We start from the raw sequence: 21,601 nt of genomic DNA, 5'->3' as shown, positions 1-21,601 counted from the left end.
CAGCGCTCAAGCCGTGCTTAATGCTCTGAGGCCCACTCACGCTTCCCTGCATGGGTGCGAAAACCTGCACTTTGACCCTAATGAAAGATCTGCCACAAGCCCAAGAAGCGCGATATCGACGGGGCGCGGGGGGGAACTCTGGCCAAAAACCCCCAAAGCCCAAAAAAACCCCAAAGTCAAACAATAAAGCCAGGCATGCCCCCTGCAACGCGTCCTGCGGGCAGACCCCCGGCCGACCCCGGCCCCGCCATCCCTGACTGGACCTGCCGCCCGCCCGGCTTCGCCCCGCCCCGCCTCCCCGCGGCGTCGCACTCCGCCAATCAGCGGCGCTCTCTCCTCCCGCGCGCCTTCCCCCTCCCCTCGCCGCCCGCCGCGACGCTGACAGCTCGGCGCCGCGCGGCTCCGCCCGCCGGAGAGGGACCGGCCGGCCGTCTCGCGAGAACGGCGGAAGCCTCGCGAGAGCAGGGAGGCACACCCCCTCGCCGCCCCCCCCACCCCCCTCCCGCAGGCGGCGCTCCGCCCCGCGGCCCTCCCGCCGCCGCCGCCGCCGCCTCCGCCTCCGCCCGCCGCCGGATCTGTCTCTCGCTGGCTGCTGGCTGGGCGGTGGGAAGGGAAGGGAAGAGAAGAGAGGAAAGGAGAGGAGAGGAAAGGAAAGGAAAGGAAGGGGGGGGCGGGCGCGCTCGGCCCTGCGCACTGAGCGATGTTTGTCCGCCATCGCGGCGGAGGAGGAGGGTGAAGGAAGCGCCGCCGCCGGAGCGAGGGGCCTGCGCCGCCGCCTCGCCCCTCGCCGCCGCCTCCGCCGCCGCTCCCCCCCCTCGGCCCGCTCCGGCCCCGGCCCCGGCCCCGACCCTCCCGTCCTCCGCGCAGCCCCGGGGGCCGCAGCCCGGAGTGAAGGTCGCCAGCGGCCTCCTCTGCCCGGCCCCCGGCCCCCGCTCCCGGGGTCTGCCGCCCCGCCGCGCGTCCCCCGGCGCCCCTCCGGACGGGAGGCGCCGCCGCCGCCGGGCCCGAAGATGTCGAACCTGAGCAAGGGGACGGGCAGCCGGAAGGACACCAAGATGCGGATCCGAGCCTTCCCTGTGAGTACCGGGCCTAGGCCGGGCCGAGCGGCCGCGCAAGGCCCCGGCCTCCGCCTGCCCGCAGGCCCCGCGGCCTCGCCGCCCCGTCAGCCGCGCCGTGTGCCCGGGGCCGCGGGGCGGCGAGCCGGGCCGGCCCCGGGCAGAGGCGGCCTGGGGCCTGGGAGGGGGCCGCGGGTGCGGGTGGTGCGGGGAGACCTGTCAGCCGGCCGGCGGCCTCGGGCACCCCCCCGTGCGAGTTGCGGGGCGGAACGGGCGGGAGCCGCATCTCGGGGGAGCGGTGCTACCTGCCGCCCGGCGAGTGGGAGGTGGAGGAACTGGTCCCCGCGATTATCGTCCCCGTCATCAGTCAAGCAAATCAATTATGGAAATCCACGTACGGCATTGGGGGGGGGGGGGGGGGGCTGGTTTCTTTGTTTTCAAGGAAAAGGCCTCGAAGAAGGAGTCGAAGGTGATACGCCTACATCAACAAAATTAGTTAACCCCGGAAGGGGGGGGTGTTTATTTATGTCTTCTGGAGCGTTTCCTTTTGGTGGATTTATTTCACTCTCCACTCCGTAAAAGAGGCGATAAGTCGTACGATTATAAGATTTAGGTGGCACAATGCCAGCTGTTTGGAAGATGTTACTATAAACATCTAGGCATAGGTAACTTTTCATGCGTGTTCGGTGGAGCCATGAGCGTGCCATCCTTTTGAGTTACAGAGGGGAATGAGCCAGATTATTAATTTATACTGCCATAAAGCTTGCTGTGTTTTGACAGTTGGTTCAATTAAAGCTTACAACAGAATAACAAATACAGTACTATTAATGGTGCTGAGGAACGAGGGAAATAGAGAAGCTTCAGTCTGCCAGAGGATGGCTAGGAAGTGTGCATGTGTTCATCGGTGTATACGTTAAAAAGAAGATACTCGGTTGAGTCACTGGCTTTTAAAGGTTTAGCGTTAACTTTTTGATGCTATGTCTGATCCCAGTAGGCAGTAGTGTAGAACTAATGTGCCTTGCCTTTATAGAGAAACTGGATATACCTGTTTATCTTATTTCACTGGCAAGGAATATATCAATATATTTGCTTCATCAAAACTCTCGCTGATGAAATTAGAGAATTCTTTATTTTCTCAGCAGCTGGCTTAATCTTAGCAATCTGATTTATACTGTTTTCCTCTTACTCTTTCCTCTACTTTTAATGACTGACAGTTACATTTAGTGGTAAAAGTCAAAAGAAGAAAATGGGCTATGAAATTAGGAATTTTAGCTGATGAAAGGTTCTTGATCTCCAAATTGCCTTCATTTTTTTAAACAGCCTTTTTCAAAAATGTCAATTCTGTTAGGATGTGTTGGATTATAGGAATAAAGAAAAAGACTTACTGCAATGTGGCCAGGGCTGTACTGACTTCTTCCTATGGGTAGTAGGAAAACCTGTACAAAAATAAACCATGACAAAAACAATGTGTATGTTATATAACGAACTACACCAAAAAATGGACTTTTAATTTGATAAACAGATTCTATATTCCAACTGTGAATACGTAGCTATGGGTCAGCCAACCAAGGTAGATTTAACAGTGGGATAAACTTTAGTTTGTGTTTTACTTTTTTCATCACTTCTGCAAATGAGCATATGAAATTAGTTTGGGGGGTGAAAAATGCTCATACAGAGTCCTGCTCTTACGTGAAGTTAAACATTGTCATCAGGGTTTTTTTTCTTCTGAAACTGTTTCTGCTAGCATTGTCTTTTCAGTTGCTTAAAGAATGTCTAGGTTAAAAGTTTTTTAAAAAATTACCTTCTTCCTAGAATAATTTGATAAGTAAATAGGCATCAAGGCCTACAGGGCTTAAATGTATGGTGACATCTGTTGACAGCAATTTTTCAGGTGTTCACTTCAATAGATTTTTCTTTTCCAAGACGTTTTGTTGACAATGCTGTTGATAAAGTGTTTGTAGAAAAGAAGCATGTACTTGGTTGAAAGATTTGGAGGAGTTTCTCTTTCATAATTGCAGAAGGCAATAGCCATAGTCCATGTAAAAATCTTAATGTGAATTTTGTGGAGGCCTAAGTGGTTGTATAGCTTTGGTACTGTGAATAGTGCCAGCGACTGCAGTGGGATTATTCATGTCAATGAGGTTGCATTTGTGTGGGGGGTAGAGTCTATATTTAGAAAGTGTACTATTCGTACTTCAGCTACTGATCTTCGTTCTTTTCTCTCAAATTTAGTGGTTCTGCTTTTGAGTTCTGAACTGACTGCTTGCAGAGGTGACTTTTGTAGGCTGCTTTAATTTGTCTTCTTATTGATCATCTTTCCTCAGCAGGTCTACCCGTTTTAGATTAGTTTGCTTCTTGCATGGAGGTAGCTATTTACTATTATATTAAACTAGAAGTAGCCAAATTTGAGAGGTAAAGTTCCTGGAACATAGCAATGTTATGGTAGCTCCTTCCATGTAGGTTCTGTCTCTAATATTTTCTATTTTTCATAATGTTTTTGATATTTCTGTTATTGTTACATTTTACTGTAGCTAAAGGAAAGGAGAAATAGTAATTTGCAAAATATTACTACTCCAAAGTTTTCCTTTTGTACCTTACTAGAAATAAGTAGAAATTGACCAAAACATTTGAAAACCATCAGTGTTGTACCTAGAGGTCGTAATGTTTTGGAATTAGTTTTATTCCAGATTCCTTGTTTATTATTTCTTGTAATTGGTGGCAGATTATCTGTCATCTCAAGTGTCCGTTAATATTTGCTAGCTCCTGGTATGTGCTCTGATGTGCTTTTTCTTACCTCAAGGGCAATGACTTGAGTACATGGTGTACTGTTTTGATGAAGTGGGTTGTAGAGTAATCAAAAGTAGTTGAGGAACATAGTTTTGTATACATTTAACCAATTTTTCTCTTCACAATAGAAAAAAAATGCATTTCTTTTCCTAATTTAAAAACTTACTTACTAAAAAGTTTTTTGTGTTCTTGTGTTGGGCTTGACTTAAACACAGTGATAATCTTCGCATCAGAAGTAGTCCAGCTGAGGATGCATTTTTTTGAGACTTCAGACTTGAGCATTTTTTTAAAATCCAGAAAGAATAATAGAAATAATTTTTTATCAAAGTTTACTGTATATTCAGTAGAGCAAACTGATGCAGTTAAACTTGTGCAGTTAATTAACCTTATGTACCACTGTAGAAGACTTCCATTGTGCTACTTTCAATCACCACTTATGGTACTTTTAACACCTTCATAATATATAGCTGTTCTATATTTGTATAAGGTCTATCCAGATAGCGTTCAGAGTAGCATTAGAGTTAATGTGAGAGATGGAATAGTGTAAGAGGGCTTTTGAGTGAGTGCAGGTTCTTTTTTCTTAAGCAATCTTTAAACTTTCTTGTTTCAAATTCATACATACTGCAACAAATAGGAACATGTTGTGGTTGGACACTAAAAATAAAAAATTTCTGAAATGTCAAGTAATTGTCAGTGATATAAGTTGGATATAGTTTGTAAATATTTTTTTTAATTATTTGGAGGAGTGCAGTAGTATTTTTGCTGAATACAAAGTATGTGCATTATGTGAAAATGTAGCTATGATACTCCTACAGAACATTAATTAATTGTACCTGTTTTGGAGAAGTGTTGGGATTTGTTTTCTTCTGTTCCCTGGTTTAATTTAAAGTAGTTGGCTCTCATTGCTTAACTCTTGGTGAGCCCATTACTGCTCGCTAAAGGAATACTTTAAAAGCTCTCAAACAAGCTGGCAGCAAATCTGATTTTAAGATGATGTAGTTGATCTGAGAAAAGTGGTGCCAAAGAATGCTAGGTTTGCACTTAAAACTTTTGGAGAGATGTGATGTCTATAACGGAGATCTAGCATGTATTAATTATGTTTCCTGCAAGTGTATTTGAGGTGGTTTACTGTGACTGTTTAGCTAGTGGAAAATAGTAGCCTTAAATGTGTTTTGATGGAAAAGTTGTACAAAGTAAAAAATGCACATTTCTTACAGAAATAAACAGTATGTGAGAATTTGGAAAGCGTTTTGGGAATTCATTTTCAAAATTTATGTAAGTAACATTAAGCTGTGTTGAATGAACTTTTTTGCAAGAACTCATCCTTCTCTCAATGCAGTATGTCAGCTGTCACCATAAAATTGGTTGGACAGATCGTTCTGAAAACCAGCATGACCTGACGTAGGTTATTGGGCTTGATCTTTATAGTTGGGGTATCTTTTTTTTTTTCTTTGAGTGCTTTTAATCATTTTCATTTCCTGCAGAGCTATCTTTCCTCTCTAGAGCAATGCTACAAAATAGTGTTTTGCCAATTCTCAGAACTATTCCAGTGGATCAGTATTATATGGTTATATTATGAATTCTGGAAAGCATTTAGAGGGATCCTACACGTGCACTTGCAATTGAATGAGTCTTTCAAGTATGTATGTGTGCGTATATATACATACATACATATATATATATATAAAATAAGCTTCACTGATTCATTTTATTTGAAATAGTTGTGTCCAAGAAAATTCTCATTTCATGCGATCTTGTGCAGAAAGGCAGACAGCCTTTTGTTTCTTTCAACCCCATTTATCAATTGATGTTACTCCATCCTCAGAGAAAGTTCTGTAAACTTAGAAGTAAATGGCTTCAACTATTCCATGAGAAAGTATTAAGACTCATATTTTCATTGCCACGGCTCCTTTCTCCTCAGATCTAATGGCCACTTGTTTTGGCCTTTGTGTAGGCAGAAGGCTTTTTTTTTTTTTTTTCTTGGGGAATGCTAACTGCTTCTGTGGTTTGTTTTGAATCTTGGGGAATTGATGATGCAAGTTGAGATGAGGTTTGTTAAATTTATGCTTCAACATATAACGTGTAATCTATCAATTCAAGCATTTTAGGTAAAATTTGTGTCTGTCTTGAGCATCTTACAGCAGATAGACCATAGAAAACATGTTGAATTGTGGTCAAATGATTAACTGTTCATATTATGTAAGCAATATGTGTATTTCTGCTTTGGTTTAGAGTGTGCGTGCTGTATTGGTGAGTGAATGGAGAGGCCTGGAGGATGGGATGGGGATAGAATTGGAGGATGGTTTACTGCAGGCTTTTTTAGCTCTGATTAAAATAATGCAATCCCACTGAGGGCTGCAAGACCACCTAGTGAACTTAATGCTTTACATGGTTGCTTTGTGAATCTTGATTGCTTTATATTCTCAAACATATTTATAAGAGCATCTTAGCTATTAACCCATATAGTGTATACAGTAGTAATAAGTTAATGTTAGCAACTAAAATTTTAGTAGGTTTAAAATCTCAAAATAAAACAGACCAAAAACCTAAAACACTGTTTATCTTACTCAGAGGAAAAAGGTGGTGTTTTCATGTAAATTACAGAAAAATACAGAGATACTTGCTGTTTACTGGACAGTTAATCTTAATGAAGGCCTTCCAATTTTCACAGATAATTTTTTTTTTTTTGTAATGAAATGCTGTGAGCAGACTGACTGCCCTGATACTACATTTAGAATTTTTAAGAGATGGTAACACTAATTCCAGGGTAGATTTTGATTTTAAGTAGTTGTAGGTGGTTTTTTGCTTGGTTGGGTTTTTTAATACACTGTACTTACTATCTTTTAGTTGTGGTCTAACCTAATCTCATTAGAATTCCTGAGTTCTATAGATGTTTGGGTTTCAGTTGCACATTTTCTTGGTTTTCCTTGTTAGTTGGGTCTTAAGTGCTGAGCAATCATCATTCTAGTTGGTCTGAGTTTTGAGTAAGTGCCTCTGCATGGCATTGGAAAGGGTACTGCTGTTTATGGATCTTGCCGGTATTTGAAATTTGCTTGATTTTCGTGCAGAAGTATAAAGTAACACCACTAGCATTCTGTTAAGATTTTTATACTGGATAATTCAATCTGAGTTTTTTTCAAGTAGCTTGATAGGTTTCTCCACCTCTTCATTCTTGTGTTGTATGGTAGTGCATTATTAAACAGGAATTACTGTTTTTCCCTGGTAGTGGTAGGTAAAAGGGCTTTGTGAGACTTGCTATAAAACTGATCAAGAGCTTTTGGTATTCTACATGAAGAGTTACAATAATAGAAAGTAACATAAAAATAGAAGTTTTTTCAAGAAAAAATTACAATTTTTCAAAATGTTTCTTATTTTAATCTCTTTTGGACAGATGTACATGACATAAGTGGCAACATTTCTCAGAATGTCAAATATGTATTCTGAAGTCTTTGGCTTTGATCTGTAGGACAGGTAGTCTTAGTGCAGGTGCTTTTAAATTTTCACCACCATGGCTGATCTGCAGTGTTTGATAATCTCTCTGTACGGGTTGAAAACACTTTGTGATGGACTGGGACAGATTTTCTTAAGATAGTTTGATTGAGTCCATTCATAAAATGCACAGTGATTCTGTTACAGTCCAAAATAGGTTTTTGACCTTGTGTGTATGTTATCTTTGGTTTCTAGTAGCTATACATGTGGAAAACTAACTCTTGAGAAGTGAGCTCGTATTTCTCATTCTGAGTCAGTTTTTGTGGAAACAAGGATAGTAAAGTACTGTAATAGAAAACTGTAGCATGGCCAAGCATACTTTTTATCATATGATTATTTTTCTGAAGTTCAGTTAAAGCCAGTAGAAATTTTAAATAACTAATAGTTTTTTTGTGAAGGTGCAAGTATTGGAATATCAGCAGAAGTAAATACTGTTAGACGACTTAACAAAAGAATTTCCATAATGACATTTTTAACACATGCATTTTAGGACAGGAAAAAAGTGCATTTAATACCCGAATACAGCAAGGAGTACAAAACTGTAATAAACACATTTGGATGGTGCTTGCTGTGGAGTTGCCTAGATTCTTTAATTAGTTGTGCATAAAATTGGTGTTTGAGGGCTGAAACTGTCTTGCTTGTAGTTTAAATGAAGTGTAGTAGTATGCAAAATGTACACAGATAACTTGCTTTATTTGTTTATGGTTATGGATGAGGTGCATTTGTGGAAATGCCAATTTTTGGTTTAATACTTATAAGAATAAATATAAATGAGACCAATAATAATTTAAATTATACATGTGAATGATATAAAATTGGACTAGCTTATATAATAAAAAATTTGTGACATTAATTTCTTGTACTACATGTAGTCTGAGTACAGGCTGTGCGTGTCTGTTTCTTACATTTTTTTATGTGTAGAATCTTTCCCTTTTACTTTCACACTACTTCTGTTTTTAAAGTGTTGGTAGCATCTGAGTGGACCTATTTTTTTATATATATGTGGATATAACTTCCATGTGTAGCTCGGGATGTTTTTCTTTTGTTGCACTTGTTTCAGTGTTAGTCTTGCTCTTCCAGGCACTGTTGATTTGTGCATATGATCATGGTGTATGCACTATATGGTGCAAAAACCCCCAGAGAAAGTTACTGTCAGCATGCAGTAGTATTGATTATCTGTAAATGTGTAAGTGATTTATTAAGTGTATCATCCTTCCACTCCTTGAAGTAAGCTGAGGAAAAAAAAAATTATCCTCTCTTGGCCTCCATCTACCATAAAATTTTATCTTTTATTTACTATACAAGTTCTTGAATTGTTATACTTTTATCATTACAGAGGAGGAGTTGTCAGCAAGCCCCCAAAGCCTCTGAAGGCCTTTCTGCCCCACACCCACCCTTTCTTCCTTCATTCCCCCCCAAATCATTCATTGTGTTCCGTGTTTTGAAATGGCCTCAGGAAACGTGTCTGCAATCTGTATAAGTTCGTGTATATTTCACAGATTTCCTCTCTAAGTAGTGTTGATTTTTGAACAATTGTAAAATATTGAACTACTTGTAGGTTAATTGAAAAAAAACAGAAATAATTCTTGTGGGATTTGCATTGAAGTTGAGTGAGCGAGGAATGGGCCATTTGTGGTTCAGGGAAGCCTTCTGAATCCAGGTCATTGAGGCTGGGAAGTTAATAAACTAATGGATTTTTTCACTTGGAGAGATGATACCCCTGAGGAGACTTGGTGCCTTCCACAGAAGGTATGTATGTGCAGAACAGCATTGCTCTTTCCCCTGGCAGTTCTTAACTGGGACTGAGGCACACAGGATCTCCGTTAAAGTCATTACAATGTTAATATTATACAAGTCATCAATATAAAACATTTGCCAAAAAAACCCATGAATTTGCCTCTTGTTAAATTAATGCTATTTATTTCTACTTTGTAGTGTTGGGATGATGATCTTAAAACCAAATGATCTTAAAACTAATAACATATTGAATCAAAGTTTTAAAACTGTTTTGACTTAGGTTAAAACCCAAATATTTCTGTTGGTTTAGAGTTAGGAGTGATGTGAGTAGCAGGCTGGGTGTAATAGTCCTGCTTCTGTGGACAGTGGCCTGTGGTCCGTTATGGCAGTTTCAAGACAACCTACTGCTTGTTATCTAGAATGTTGCAGTCCCACGCTTGGGTTTTAAAAGGAGATGAAGAGAGTCAAGGACCTAAATCCCATTGAAATTTGAGAGTTCCAGCAATTTTTAATCTTTGCTAGTAAATCTTGTTAGGTTATAGGTAAGCAAACAACTTTCCTTTCTGCTCATAAGTCTTCAGTAAATTGGGAGTAATTCCAGTGGAAGCAGAATGAGCCACCTTCCTTCTACTGCAGTGTAAGAGCCTGCACATGGCCAATTATCCCAAGTAAGCTGCTTTGAGGAAATTTGCAGTCAAACTTACTTTGTGGTACTGTGCTCATTAGTCCTCAGATTTGAAAAGCACATCCTTGGCTGTTCTAAGATTTTATTGCAGTGGAAAGCTAAATGACTTGAATGAATTTTTGGGGACTGGCCCTTGTTTGAAAATGGGGAAAGGCATGCCTAGTAGTTTATAAAATTTTGTGCCACTGTTTCCACTGTCTGTACTGTCACCTTTGACATGAGCCTATTTGACAGCTGCAGACACACAGCTGAGCTCTTGAAGTGTAGAACTACCTGTCCCTGTGCCTTCAAGACCTCCAGGATCCTGCTGACACGAGAGGGATGATTCACTCCCAGAAACTCAGCTCTTCTTCATTCCATTTCTACTGTTCTAATTCAGTTCAAATATTTTCTTTTAACACCAACTTCATTTAGGATGGAAATCTTAAAGCTACTCTGTTTCTTTCAGGAACATATTTCCTGCTGTTACACAAGCCTTTCAGAATTTTTTTTCCCGTAACTTTGAGAAAAGTTGTCTTAGGATTGCTACTTCTGAAGTGAATTGAGAGGACTCTGAACTTCTCATTAGTCTTCAAAATATTGATACTCATTCTTTTGGGCAGGAGAGAAGTAGGCAGATTTTTGGTGTTAAATCTCTGTATTTATTCCACTGTTTCATTCAGAATGGAGTTTTTTGAGTTAAGCAATCCTGACCTGATATACTCTCCCCCCTCCCCCCCCCCGTGTTAATTGCACCTTAAGTAATCAATACAACTACTGAAATAAGCCAAAAACTTTTTTCATGTCTGAAAATGCTTCTGTTACCTTGCAAAGTTAAACATAAAAGATCAGAGTTTCTGAAGTGTCAACTTACATCCAGACTTCAGCTGTAACAGTTTCCAAATTAGTAAGAGAAGTTTCAGAAGCATAGACAGTTCTTTACTATGGTTAGGTTGAATCGTTCTTAGGAAATAAGTAGTTTCATTATAGGTGTTTTATAATCCTCCTCCATTTTCAGGCACTATAGTAATGAGCGCTGTAGAAATGTCATTGAATGTTTTTAAAAGAACATTGCTTAATAATACAGGCAATGTCACTATTTTGGCTGTATAATCACTTCCATTCTATAGCAGTGACAACTATCTTTTGAACTAGAACTTCCTATATTTAGCCTCTTACCAATTCAGTTCTTCTAGAAGCTTGAACAAAACCAGTCAATTGTTATCTTTTAAATACAGCTTTTTTAAAAACGACTTTAATAATGTGATGACAGGTGGGCAGAAGCTTGCACCATGGCAGGGGGAGGGTTACCATTTATAGATAATGCCTTTTGGTATTTGAAAAGGCATATATATTTGTCTGCAGATGCTGGGGAAAAAATAAGGTAACTTAAAAACTTGGATTTCTGTATTTTTAATTAAATACTATTCTGCTATCCTCTTTGGGCAAAGCATGCAATTCTAGAATAAAGTCCCTAGTGTAATTAGTAGCATCTTTGAAAGTTTATGTTGAAAAGAAGTTAATTTAGGTCGGTTTTCTTTGTTTCTCCCCAGTATCCAACCCTGCTGGAGGACACCATCCCTTAGTCCTTGCTGACTAAAGCATGTGTGTATTTCAAGCAGTTTCAGTCCTGCGGAAAATAAATAGTAAGACAGATGAGTGTATACGAGACAGAGTTCAGCTTTGTATAGGTGATCTTAGATACAGTATTTACTGAATCTGATTATCCTGTGTTGTTACTTAACTTACTGATAGAGTTTTTCTACAGAACCTTAAAGACTGGCCTGTGTGAATCCATATATACCAATAAGTGAATGAAAAATGAGGCTGGTGAGCTATCAGTCATTTTTCATTGACCCACTTAGACAAGTAATATTCTGGTTTTATCTGTATTAATGAGAGTGTTCGAAGGTGCGTTTTGTAAGTTGAACATCATAAATTGCAAATTGAACCTGTAAGTTGATTTTTAAACAGCATAATGTAGTTTGTGGGCTACCCTTAATGGATCTGCAGCAGATGAAAAACATAGGTAAGTCTTGTCCATGGACTTAAATGTGTCATGCAAGAGTCTGCATCTCTAATAAAAAAGTTGAAAGAACTGCCAAATCAGAGAGTCTCAAGGGTATTAGAGAGTAGTGAATACACATGGACCTTGTTTTGAATTAAATAGGTGCTGTTACATACTACGTACTACTCTTCTGCTATTTACTGCTGACTAAATATATTGTCTTTTACAGTTGGGTTATGCTTTGCAACCATTTTATGAAAGACTGTTGACCTTAGTCTTTGTGTATATGATGCATTCTTATAGTTGTTCATTAGTAGTTGCAAACACTTAGTATGAGTTAGCGTTGGGAAAGTGTGCAAAGTTCTGTAATGGAAAAGAAGTCCCCATTCACAGAATCAGCACTGTGTAATTTTGTGTTTCAGTTTATATTTAGTTGTCTTCCTCTCCAGGTTTTCTCCATTGTTTTTGCATTTTTTAAAGAAATTAAACAAAAAGTTTTAGATTATCTTTTGTCTTCTGTTTATTCAGTAACTGATGGCTGCTCAAACTTACATAGTTCATAGTCACAGTTCAGATGAAACAGGTGTTTGGGAGGAGTTGTTTTTCTAATTTTTTCCCCTTTCCTCTGGGGTAGTATGTTCCACAGATTTGCAAGACTGAAGTTGAGGAGGGGCATTTGGGAAAAATGAAGACATTTTATTATATAATATTTGAAATCTAGAATAAGTCAGGTAGGTTGGCAGTGCAGGATTAGTCTCATTCTTCTGAATCGGTTCTTAAAATATGAAAGAGAAATGAGTCTCTAATCTTTCTTTAACTTTGTTCAGTCTCCTAAACATGTCAAACTGCTGCTGCAGTATGACATTTTTATTAAAAACTTGTTTTAAACTTTTCATATAGGCTGTTAAATTGCTGTTGTGTGGTGGAGCTCCTGTCAGGTCTACCTATAACACAGACATGTTACCTTTTGAGAGGAGGAACAAATCTTTTTTCCTGGGCTTTAGGTTTACTAGAAAAGGAAGTTCTTGGAGGATATTAGTTTGCTGTAAAGCTTATCAAAACCAACCAACCAAACCCCTTCCTTTTCAAGCCCCCACCCCCAAGCAGCACTTGTTTTGTGATGAGGCCAGCAGTACTCTTAGGACAGTGCCTTGGAGGTAGACCAAATCTGTCAGTCACTATGCAGGAGGTATGGCTCTGTCTTTTAAGGAACAATCACTTTTAATCTACTTACTACTTCAGCTCTGTGCTGGCAGAATAGCTTTTCATTGCTGCAGAATCCATTTAAGCAAAGTGGAGAAGGAGGGAGTTTTGCCTAAAATCCTGCAGCCCTTGAGTGTTTCAGTTGACAAAGAGTATTCCCTTTTTTACTTAATTGCGCATTCTGCTTGCTTCTGCTGAGTAAAGCCTGACAGCTGGGAAGGAGAGGTGGATATTAAAATTTCTGCATTTCTACTACTGACTGAGTATTGTCATGGAGCCCTGCCTGTTCTACAGAGGCTGGAGCCTTTTTTGGAGTCAGACTAGACTTGATCTTTCTCTTGGCCTTTATGGGATTACTCTCAGCACTGGTTACTCAGCTCATCTTCTGAGCCTGGAATGGAACATGGTGCAGGCCATGAATATTTCTTGCAGGAGGAATCTGGAGAAGTTTAGTGTAGAGATTGCCCACCCAAACAAGGGTGAGGCTGAATGTCAAGGGATGAGTGAAGAACAAACCACAGATATTAAAAATGGTGTCAGTATTTAATGTTGTAAATGATAACTGGCAGATGCCATAAACGAACTGCAGGCATACATTCCCCACCATCACACACACCCTCTGAGGGAGTATAATAGTGTAGTAGGCATTTCCTGACACTCCTAGGAGATGTGGATAATACTGGATAGTCATCTCCAGTTGTTGTTATAGGTCACCTAGGAGCAAAAGCCTAGGTACTAGGACCAGGTTTGGTAGCACATTGCTGTGACTTCGTTGTGACTCTTTCAGCAGATGGCCGAAGTGGAGTAGTAGCGCAGATGCAGAACAGCAGTAGGTCAGGGTGCCCCTTACTTTCTTCATGCTCCTTGTCTTAGCTTCCAGTCATGTTCTTCGGTGTGTAACAGTCAACCTAATCGGATAACACTATTGAGGAATTTTGTGCCTGGTGGTTTTGCTTTTTCAGAAATTAGTTGTTTTTATTTGTGAGTGTGTATTATGGAGTTATTTGCTTCTTGACATACTGATGTTTCTTAGGCAACGAGTTGTAGCTAATGTATCCTCTTCCAGGTAACGCTCCTGGCTGCAGAGTGATGAAAACTTCAAAATTCAGAGAAGTATGAATATTGAGCTCTCCATTTGTCATTAGTAGGAGTACATTTTATCTGCTCTGTAGTTGAAGAATATGTAGTTCCATATCCTAATATGCCATTTTTCAGAGATATTATTTGAGCAAACACTAGACAATATATCTCTGTCATTGTAAATTCTTGTCTTCTAAATTAAGAATATTGGAAGGGTTTATAAAAATTCAAGTAGTGATTGGGTTCTGAGGCAGGAAGTGTGCTGCTCTTGCCCTTTTCTGGACAACCTCAGCCAAGCTTCATCCAGAATGAAGGATCCAAGCTAAGGATGCTGAGTTATTGTGTAACAGGCTATTTAATACAGTCTTGGTGAATGCCCTGTCTTAAAATGGAAGTGAAGACTATTAGTTTTGATAGCCTCCCTTGCCTCTTGGACTGTGGGTCAGGACCCCTGTGGTAGCAGTTTTAGATGGCTGTGGTCTTCCCCTGCTTATTTTGTCCTGCTGAGGGATGGGAAATGGGGGAGTGAGAACAGGATGCAATTACTAGGTGCAAATGTTTACTCCCAGAGCTGCTAACTAACTTTGTTGGTATCCACTCACTTCCTTCAAGGTAGACAGCGTAAACGCTTGCATTCTGTAATTTCAGTCGGTTCTCACTCCAGTGCTCTGGGGTATTAGACCTAAAGGATGTCATGGAAAGGAATGAGGCAGGTGATGGTTGTGTTTTTTTGAAAATTGTGATAAACACTCTGCAGCTAGTCTGTAGAAAAATTGCGTAGTAATGTTTGTGACTTTTTTTAAAGCAAAAATGTCCTGCAAGTGTGTTTACAGTCTGTTAAAACTTCTAAGAATTAACAATGACCTGTTTCATCTGAGATCTTTGTGAGAACTTTGTAGAACTTGTCTAGAAACTTCTGCAAGAAGGATGAGAAGCTGTGTCTAGTCACTAGTCTTGTGAGTACTAGTTCATATGCCTCCTGTTTCTGCTGGTTGGTAAACCTCTGTGGATGCTCCTACCAAGATTCCGTCTGACATCTATTACCTCTTCCTCACTTCTTTCTTAACCACCTCTTGTTTAAGAAGACTAAGTAGTTACTTCCAGTAACAGTAAGCTTGTGTAAACAGTCAAGGGTTCAACAGGTTCTTAACAGTTTACTCCTGTAACTGCCTTTCCTTACAATTCACAGCAGTTCAAGCATGGTTATATAAGTAAGAGGAGCAAGTTCTGTAGTGTTAAGGGCAAAATGACCAACTGACAAGAACATGAAATGAAGCTGCGTTCAAAGGAAACTGTTGTAAAAGCTAAATTGTATAGAATGGAAATTATATCAAAAAAACCCAAGCATTTATTTCTGTGCAGAGTAGTCTGGATTTCCAGCAGCAGATCTGTTTGATGTTCTGCATAAATCTGGGAGGTTGAATGTTCTTTGACTATAGTTAAGATGAGCTAGGGACCAAATGCCTGGTTCCACTGGTGACCGCAAGCATTTTATTGCTCACCTTTGTTATCCTGTGATGCATTTCAGTTGGAAGACTGGTGCTGGCAGTTTTAATACGTCATGCTTACTCAGGGAGCCCTGGTTTTCTGAATTCCTTGGTGTACAGCTGTAATGCATATCACCAAATCAGAGAATAGTTGAGGTTGGAAAGTATGTCCAGAGGTCATCTCGTCCAACCCCTCTGCTCAAGCAGGGTCACCTGCAGCCGGTTGCTCAGGATGGTATCTCCAAGGATGGAGACTCCACAACCTCTCTGGGCAACCTGTGCCACTGCTCGGTCACCCACACAGTAAAAAAAAGTTTTCTTGGTGTTCAGAGGGAATCTCCTGTGTTTCAGTTTGCGCCCACTGCCACTGATTCTGTCACTGGGCTCCACTGAAAAGAGCCTGGCTCCCTCTTCTTGTACACCCTCCCTTTAGGTATTTATATACATTGATTTGATCCCTGTGAGGCTTCTCTAAGCTAAACAAATCTGACTCTCAGCCTTTTCCCATGTGAGAGGTATTGCAGTCAGTTATCTTAGTGGCCCTTCACTGGACTCTTTCACGTATGTCCATGTCTCTCTTGTACTGGGGAGTCCAGAGCTGGACAAAGTACTCCACGTGTCTCACCAGTGCTAAGTAGAGCCCTCAACCTGTTGGCAATGCTCCTCCAAATGCAGCCCAGGATACCATTAACCTTTGTTGCCTCAAGGGCCCATTAGCTTGTCGCCAACTTGATGTCCACCAAGAGCCCTGGCTTCTTTTCTGCCAAGCTGCTTTCCAGGCAGTTGACACTAGCATGGAATATTAATGCATGGGGTTGTTCCTCCCAGGGGACAGGATATTGCACTTCCCTTTGACTACGTGACTAGAAAGGAGATGATAATATTTAGTTTGAAGTTACACATTAATACCAAAACTACTGGAGTTTAGCTGTTTGCCCCTTTTGATTTAAGGAATGTTGATGAAGTTATTCAAAAGAGGTAGTGGCTGTAGTGTTAGCTTCTAGGAGGGAAACAGAAGTATATTCAGGACTGATACTAGCTTTACTTGCTGGTGTTGTACTCTTCAGATGGTAATGGCAATAGATTGCTGACAGCGATTATTTATTCTGTCTTGGAGATTTTAATAGGATAGACGAACATTGTTAAAGAAAGGGCTTGCATGTATCTGATCCTGCACTGTGGCAATACTGTGGAATAAAGGAACTTTTGAGTCCTTTACAGACTTTTTTTTTTTTTTTTTTTTTTGGTGAAATGGTTGTACTTTCATGTCCACTGATATTTTAGTCTAATTTCCTCAAGATGTACTTCTGCTACACTTTGAGTTCAGATGTTTGTGTTCAAGTTGCATCTTTGAATCATTAGCGTTTGGGCAGTGGTTTGTGGAAGTTTTCCAACTAGCGGCTTCTTATAAACAGCTATCTCTTCTGCCAATAATAGACTTGATCTCTCTCCTGTTCCCCAAGAAAGGTAATATTCAGATAAACTGGAGTACGTTAACACATTTCCTCTCTTTGGACACTGGCTTCTTACTATCTTCGTGAATCTTGGTGTAAACGCTACTGAAATTTCTGGGATTTTGCTTCTGAAAGCTTTTCTGAACCTGGGTGATTTTGGTTTTGTTTTTTGTTTGGTTGTTTTTTTGGTGTTTGGTTTTTTTTTCCAAAGCACCAGCAGAAGCAGTAATTTAGCTTCTGCTTAAATCTGCAAGAATAGTAGGCACAAGCAAGGCAACTGTATTACAACTGTGGAGTTGACTTAAAATACAACTGTTAGAAGAAATCTGGGAATGAGCATGGAAAAACATTTGGGCTCAGATCCTGTATTCACATTTGTGGAAGTAGATCACTTATAGGCTTTGTTGTTGACGGAGATCTAGAGAGTTGCATAAATCTTCACTGTTGGGTCAGACTGATGGATTAGGATCACAGTTGTCTAATAGCGTTTTTAGTGATGCTTCTGTACAGAATTCTGAAAGAAGTCAAAATGTTCTAGTAACATCACAAACTTATTGCTTAGTTGTTTTTGTTGTTTTTTTTGTTTTTTTTTTAAATTGTGTACAAGCCTGACTTAAGGAAGGGGGATGAAAAGAGGCGAACCTGTGAGTTAAATAATCCAAGGGTAGATTTAGTCATTACAATTCTTCCATAACTTTGAGGATAGTGATAGAGGAAGACCTCTTCTGTTGAAAAGCTAAACAGCTTTTCAGTAGTGGAGAGGAAATAATTAATTTCTGCTAAAGCTTTACTGCAGTGACTTACTGCCCAAGAGAGTCGATTTATTTAAAGTATTGGGAGCCTTTGCTTTGTTAGCTAGCTTGTTTACGGCAGTGTTTTCTATGGTAGAGCTTTTTTGGAAGACAGTGCTCTTCTAACTTGGTACCCTAGAATTTTAGCAAACCTGTACCCACAAAACCTCACAGATAGTAATTTAAAGTAAGTCAGTAGCAGAATAGGAAGCTGCACTGAGAAGCAGAGTCCTTCATGCTTAATCTTAAAAGGTAATAAGTTTATAATACTATTTCAAATATTTCAGTATATTTATGCCATGGAGATGTGGACTTCTTAAAATTCCCTTTTATGGATCTTTCTTGGGCTTCTAGAGCAGCTCATGGTGTGTCAATTCTTAAGTGGCAGAAAGCTATGTGTTTGTGTTTGTATTCAGTGAGTTCGGAGCAAATAATGTTACAATCATTCCTTCATTTTTTTTGTAGCATTTGGATTAAAGGTAGAAGAATTAAACAGCTCATTTTTAGCTTGTTCTTGAACAGATCCGAATTATTAGATGTACTGCTTATCTGTAACGTACAGGAATGTTTACCGGCTGGCCTACCCAGAAACAGCAGTGCTGTAGTATCTCTTCAAACTAGAGGCTGGTGATTTCCCTGTTTTATACAGATCATACTTTTTTTTAAATACAGGGAGCAGTTAAGTTGCAGTTGAGATTAAAAAGTTATCCTGTTGGCTAGGAGATTTTTTATTAGCAAGGGGAGAAAATGGCATTGGGAAGTGTTGATTTGAGTCTATGCTTTGTTTGAAAGCAAAACCTCTTTTTTTTTTTTTTTTTTTTAAAGGAAGACTGAAAAGCTTTACTTGGATTGCTCTCTGCAATTCTAAATGGTCACCTTCGTTATTAGTACTTGTAAAATTGCTTGTTCAGGAAAACTTTAGAAAATAATTTGCCTGAAGAGGCACCAATGTAGCAAATGCAAATTATAAAGAAAATAACTGATCTTTCAGTATTATGCATAGCAGAATAAGCAAAAAGCAGGGTGGGGGGGGATGACATTCCACGATTTCTCTGTTACTTTGAGGTTTTGGGTTTGGGAGATAGGAAACTAAGAATTTTTGAATGTGTCTGTGAATTTTTTGGTTTTAGATATACAATGACATATCTCTTAAGTTTTGGGTACATACAGGTTAGTAGGCTAGTGGATCTGGTATCACGAGAGTGGGAAAAGTAGCAATAGAATTATTTTTATTGTGAAAATTTTTTTATTTAAACTCAAAAAGATGAGGAAGATGGAAGAGTGTGTCTTGTCTTGATTTTGTTCGGCAACCCATTCCCTCTGAAAGCAGTGAATGGCTTATCCTTATTATGAGCTGTACTTCTATTTATAATGCCTAGAAAACTTGATATTTTGAAATTGCATGTAAAAATGTACTTTTAATGAAAAAAGCTCTGCTAATCATTGTGTTTGATTACAAATGCAGGCAAGTCTAGTGTTCCATGTTTTTCCTCTATTCACTTAGTGGCTTTTGGGTGGAAGGGGAGGGAGAAGAGAGGCAGACCAGGGCTAGTCATTATTTTCCTCTAGAATGTCATACCATTATTCTTTACACTCTTACTACTTTCACCTCTTATTTTCATGGCTGCTTTGACAGTATTGGTAGACTCAGGCATATTTTTGTTCTCCACAGTAATTTTGGGAGTAGTGGCCTTTTTCCTCTCTCCAGCCTTTTTCTTTAGATGTAAAATGCTAGATCAGTTCCTTTTTGTATAAATTAAACCAAATTTAACTTTAAACATGCATTTTAAATTTGGTTCATTTAAAAAGTTTGGGTTTTTTTCAGTTGGGTGATGAAACTTGGCTAAATCACAAACTTTAAGCAACACTGACATCTAGTATTTGTTGCTATACTTATTTGCTATCCCAGATACTGCTTTATATAAAGCATCGTATTTTGAAGCACCTTTGCATTGGTAAAGCACAATCATAAACTGATTCACACTACAGTAGACAAGTTGGTTTGATATGAGACTATTTCTTAGAAGAGTTTCTCTCTTTTTCTCTGAATTTTTCTTTTTGCTCTAGTTTTTATTTGGTGTATTTACTGAAGTATTCAGTGTCTGAATAACATCAAGTGGATGCATATTCTGCTTAGTGCTTGATGCATATCCTGTAGCAACTTACTTAACCATATTTGTGCAGTGGAAATATGTTCAATACAGATGTTAATTTTGGACTTTCGTAGGGTTTTTCAACAACACTTCCAAGTATTTAAATTGTAGGCACAATATTGTAGGCACGTAATTCTTTGGGCATTAGTATGTTGCTGTAAATAAAGAATACCTAGTTAGCTGAAACAAATGACTAAGTAAGTTTGCTAACTCTGTGTCAGACATTATTGTCTTATTGTACAAGTTGATTTGGGGTCTGATTAAGCAGATCAGTGTTGCAGTGCAATTTACGAGGTGCCAAGTAGCATGTCAGTATGGGAGGGAAGTTAAGTGACTATCGTTATTAACACTGTGGAGGAAGAGTAGGGAAGAGACTCATGTCCACAATTACCTGCCTTCCCACGTGCCCAGGCTCTGGAATTGGGTTCTGTGGATTTGCAGGTTTGAAGGAGAAAAGCGTTAAACTTTTAAAAACTACAGTTTTCATAACGATTTCTTGAAATCCCATTAGTTTCATAAATACTGTTTTCCTTTTGATAAAGTTTGAGAAACCTTGTGATAATGAATGAACAAAATGTGGCAGAAGCAGTTACTGCTCCTGGAGTTAAAACTTCCAAAAATAACTTTCTGTAGTGATCTTTCTTGATTCTAAACAATAATGTATTGTTTTATTTTTACAGATGACTATGGATGAGAAATATGTGAATAGCATTTGGGATCTTCTAAAAAATGCAATCCAAGAGATCCAGCGTAAGAACAATAGTGGTCTCAGTTTTGAGGAGCTGTATAGGAATGCATATACAATGGTATTGCATAAACATGGTGAAAAACTCTACACTGGACTAAGAGAAGTGGTCACTGAGCATCTAATAAACAAGGTATGTCATTTTATTAATTAAAATTGAAATGTCTTATATGAAAGAACTCTGAATAGTTATTTAAATGACAAAAAAAAAATTTAACTTTATTATGTTGCAACCCTCAAAAGTGCTATCTTATTGCTAAGCTAAGATCAAGCTTAAATGACTTCTTATTCCAGATACTGTTTAAGTTATTCATGGAGGATGGACCATAGGAAGTATTTGAAAGTGTATAACAGGTAACAACTTTAGGTGAAGCATAACTGTTGAGAACTGGGAATTTTTCTTTAAAGGTTTGTGGCCTTTTGGTGGCAATTTGTGACTTTCTCAGAACAATTTTTGGTTTGTTTTCAAGTCATTTTTTTCATCTGTGGAACAAAAATACCGATTTAAGAACCTGTTTGCTATGGGGTAATGAACTAATTCACAAGTTAATGAGAGAGTTGTGCTAGGATCACTCTATTTAAAGAGGCGGTAGGCAATGTACAAAAACATCAGCTCAGCAACAACAAAAGTCTAGAGTAGTCTGCATTCTATCATTTCAGCCTTTTCAAAACCATGTAATTCAGTCAAAAAGACATGCAGAAACTTATTGTTCTGAAGATGTATCATCTGAGAAAAGGGCTCTTTCACATCTTATGGTAAACCATGGAACCACCTCTTCAGTCTTTGTGAGCAAAGTTTAGGGTTGATTAATAAGTATGCCACTGAAAAAAAGTTAAAACTCACTTTTTATAAGTCCAGATAATATTTACTGGTAATAGGATCATAAGTCTAGGGAAGATGCCTTACTCCTTGCGGTAACATCCATAGCTGCCTGTTTTTGAAAAGAG

The 21,601-nt window shown here is 39.4% G+C and overlaps 1 protein-coding gene across 1 annotated transcript in view; it reads left to right on the top strand.

Annotated features, from left to right (window-relative positions):
* The first annotated feature begins 514 nt into the window (after window positions 1-514).
* CUL3 (cullin 3) overlaps window positions 515-21,601 on the top strand; it is a 57,780-nt gene continuing 36,693 nt past the window's right edge. Inside the window, exons 1-2 of the mRNA XM_049802828.1 lie at window positions 515-1,076; window positions 20,589-20,786. Coding sequence (XP_049658785.1) covers window positions 1,011-1,076; window positions 20,589-20,786 — 264 coding nt within the window. The 5' untranslated portion in view covers window positions 515-1,010. The remainder of the gene's footprint in view (window positions 1,077-20,588; window positions 20,787-21,601) is intronic.

Source organism: Accipiter gentilis, chromosome 6, assembly GCF_929443795.1.
Source record: "Accipiter gentilis chromosome 6, bAccGen1.1, whole genome shotgun sequence".
NCBI classification, from domain to species: Eukaryota; Metazoa; Chordata; class Aves; order Accipitriformes; family Accipitridae; genus Astur; species Astur gentilis.
Note: the sequence above shows the minus strand (reverse complement) of the source record. Positions and strands in the feature narration are given on the sequence as shown.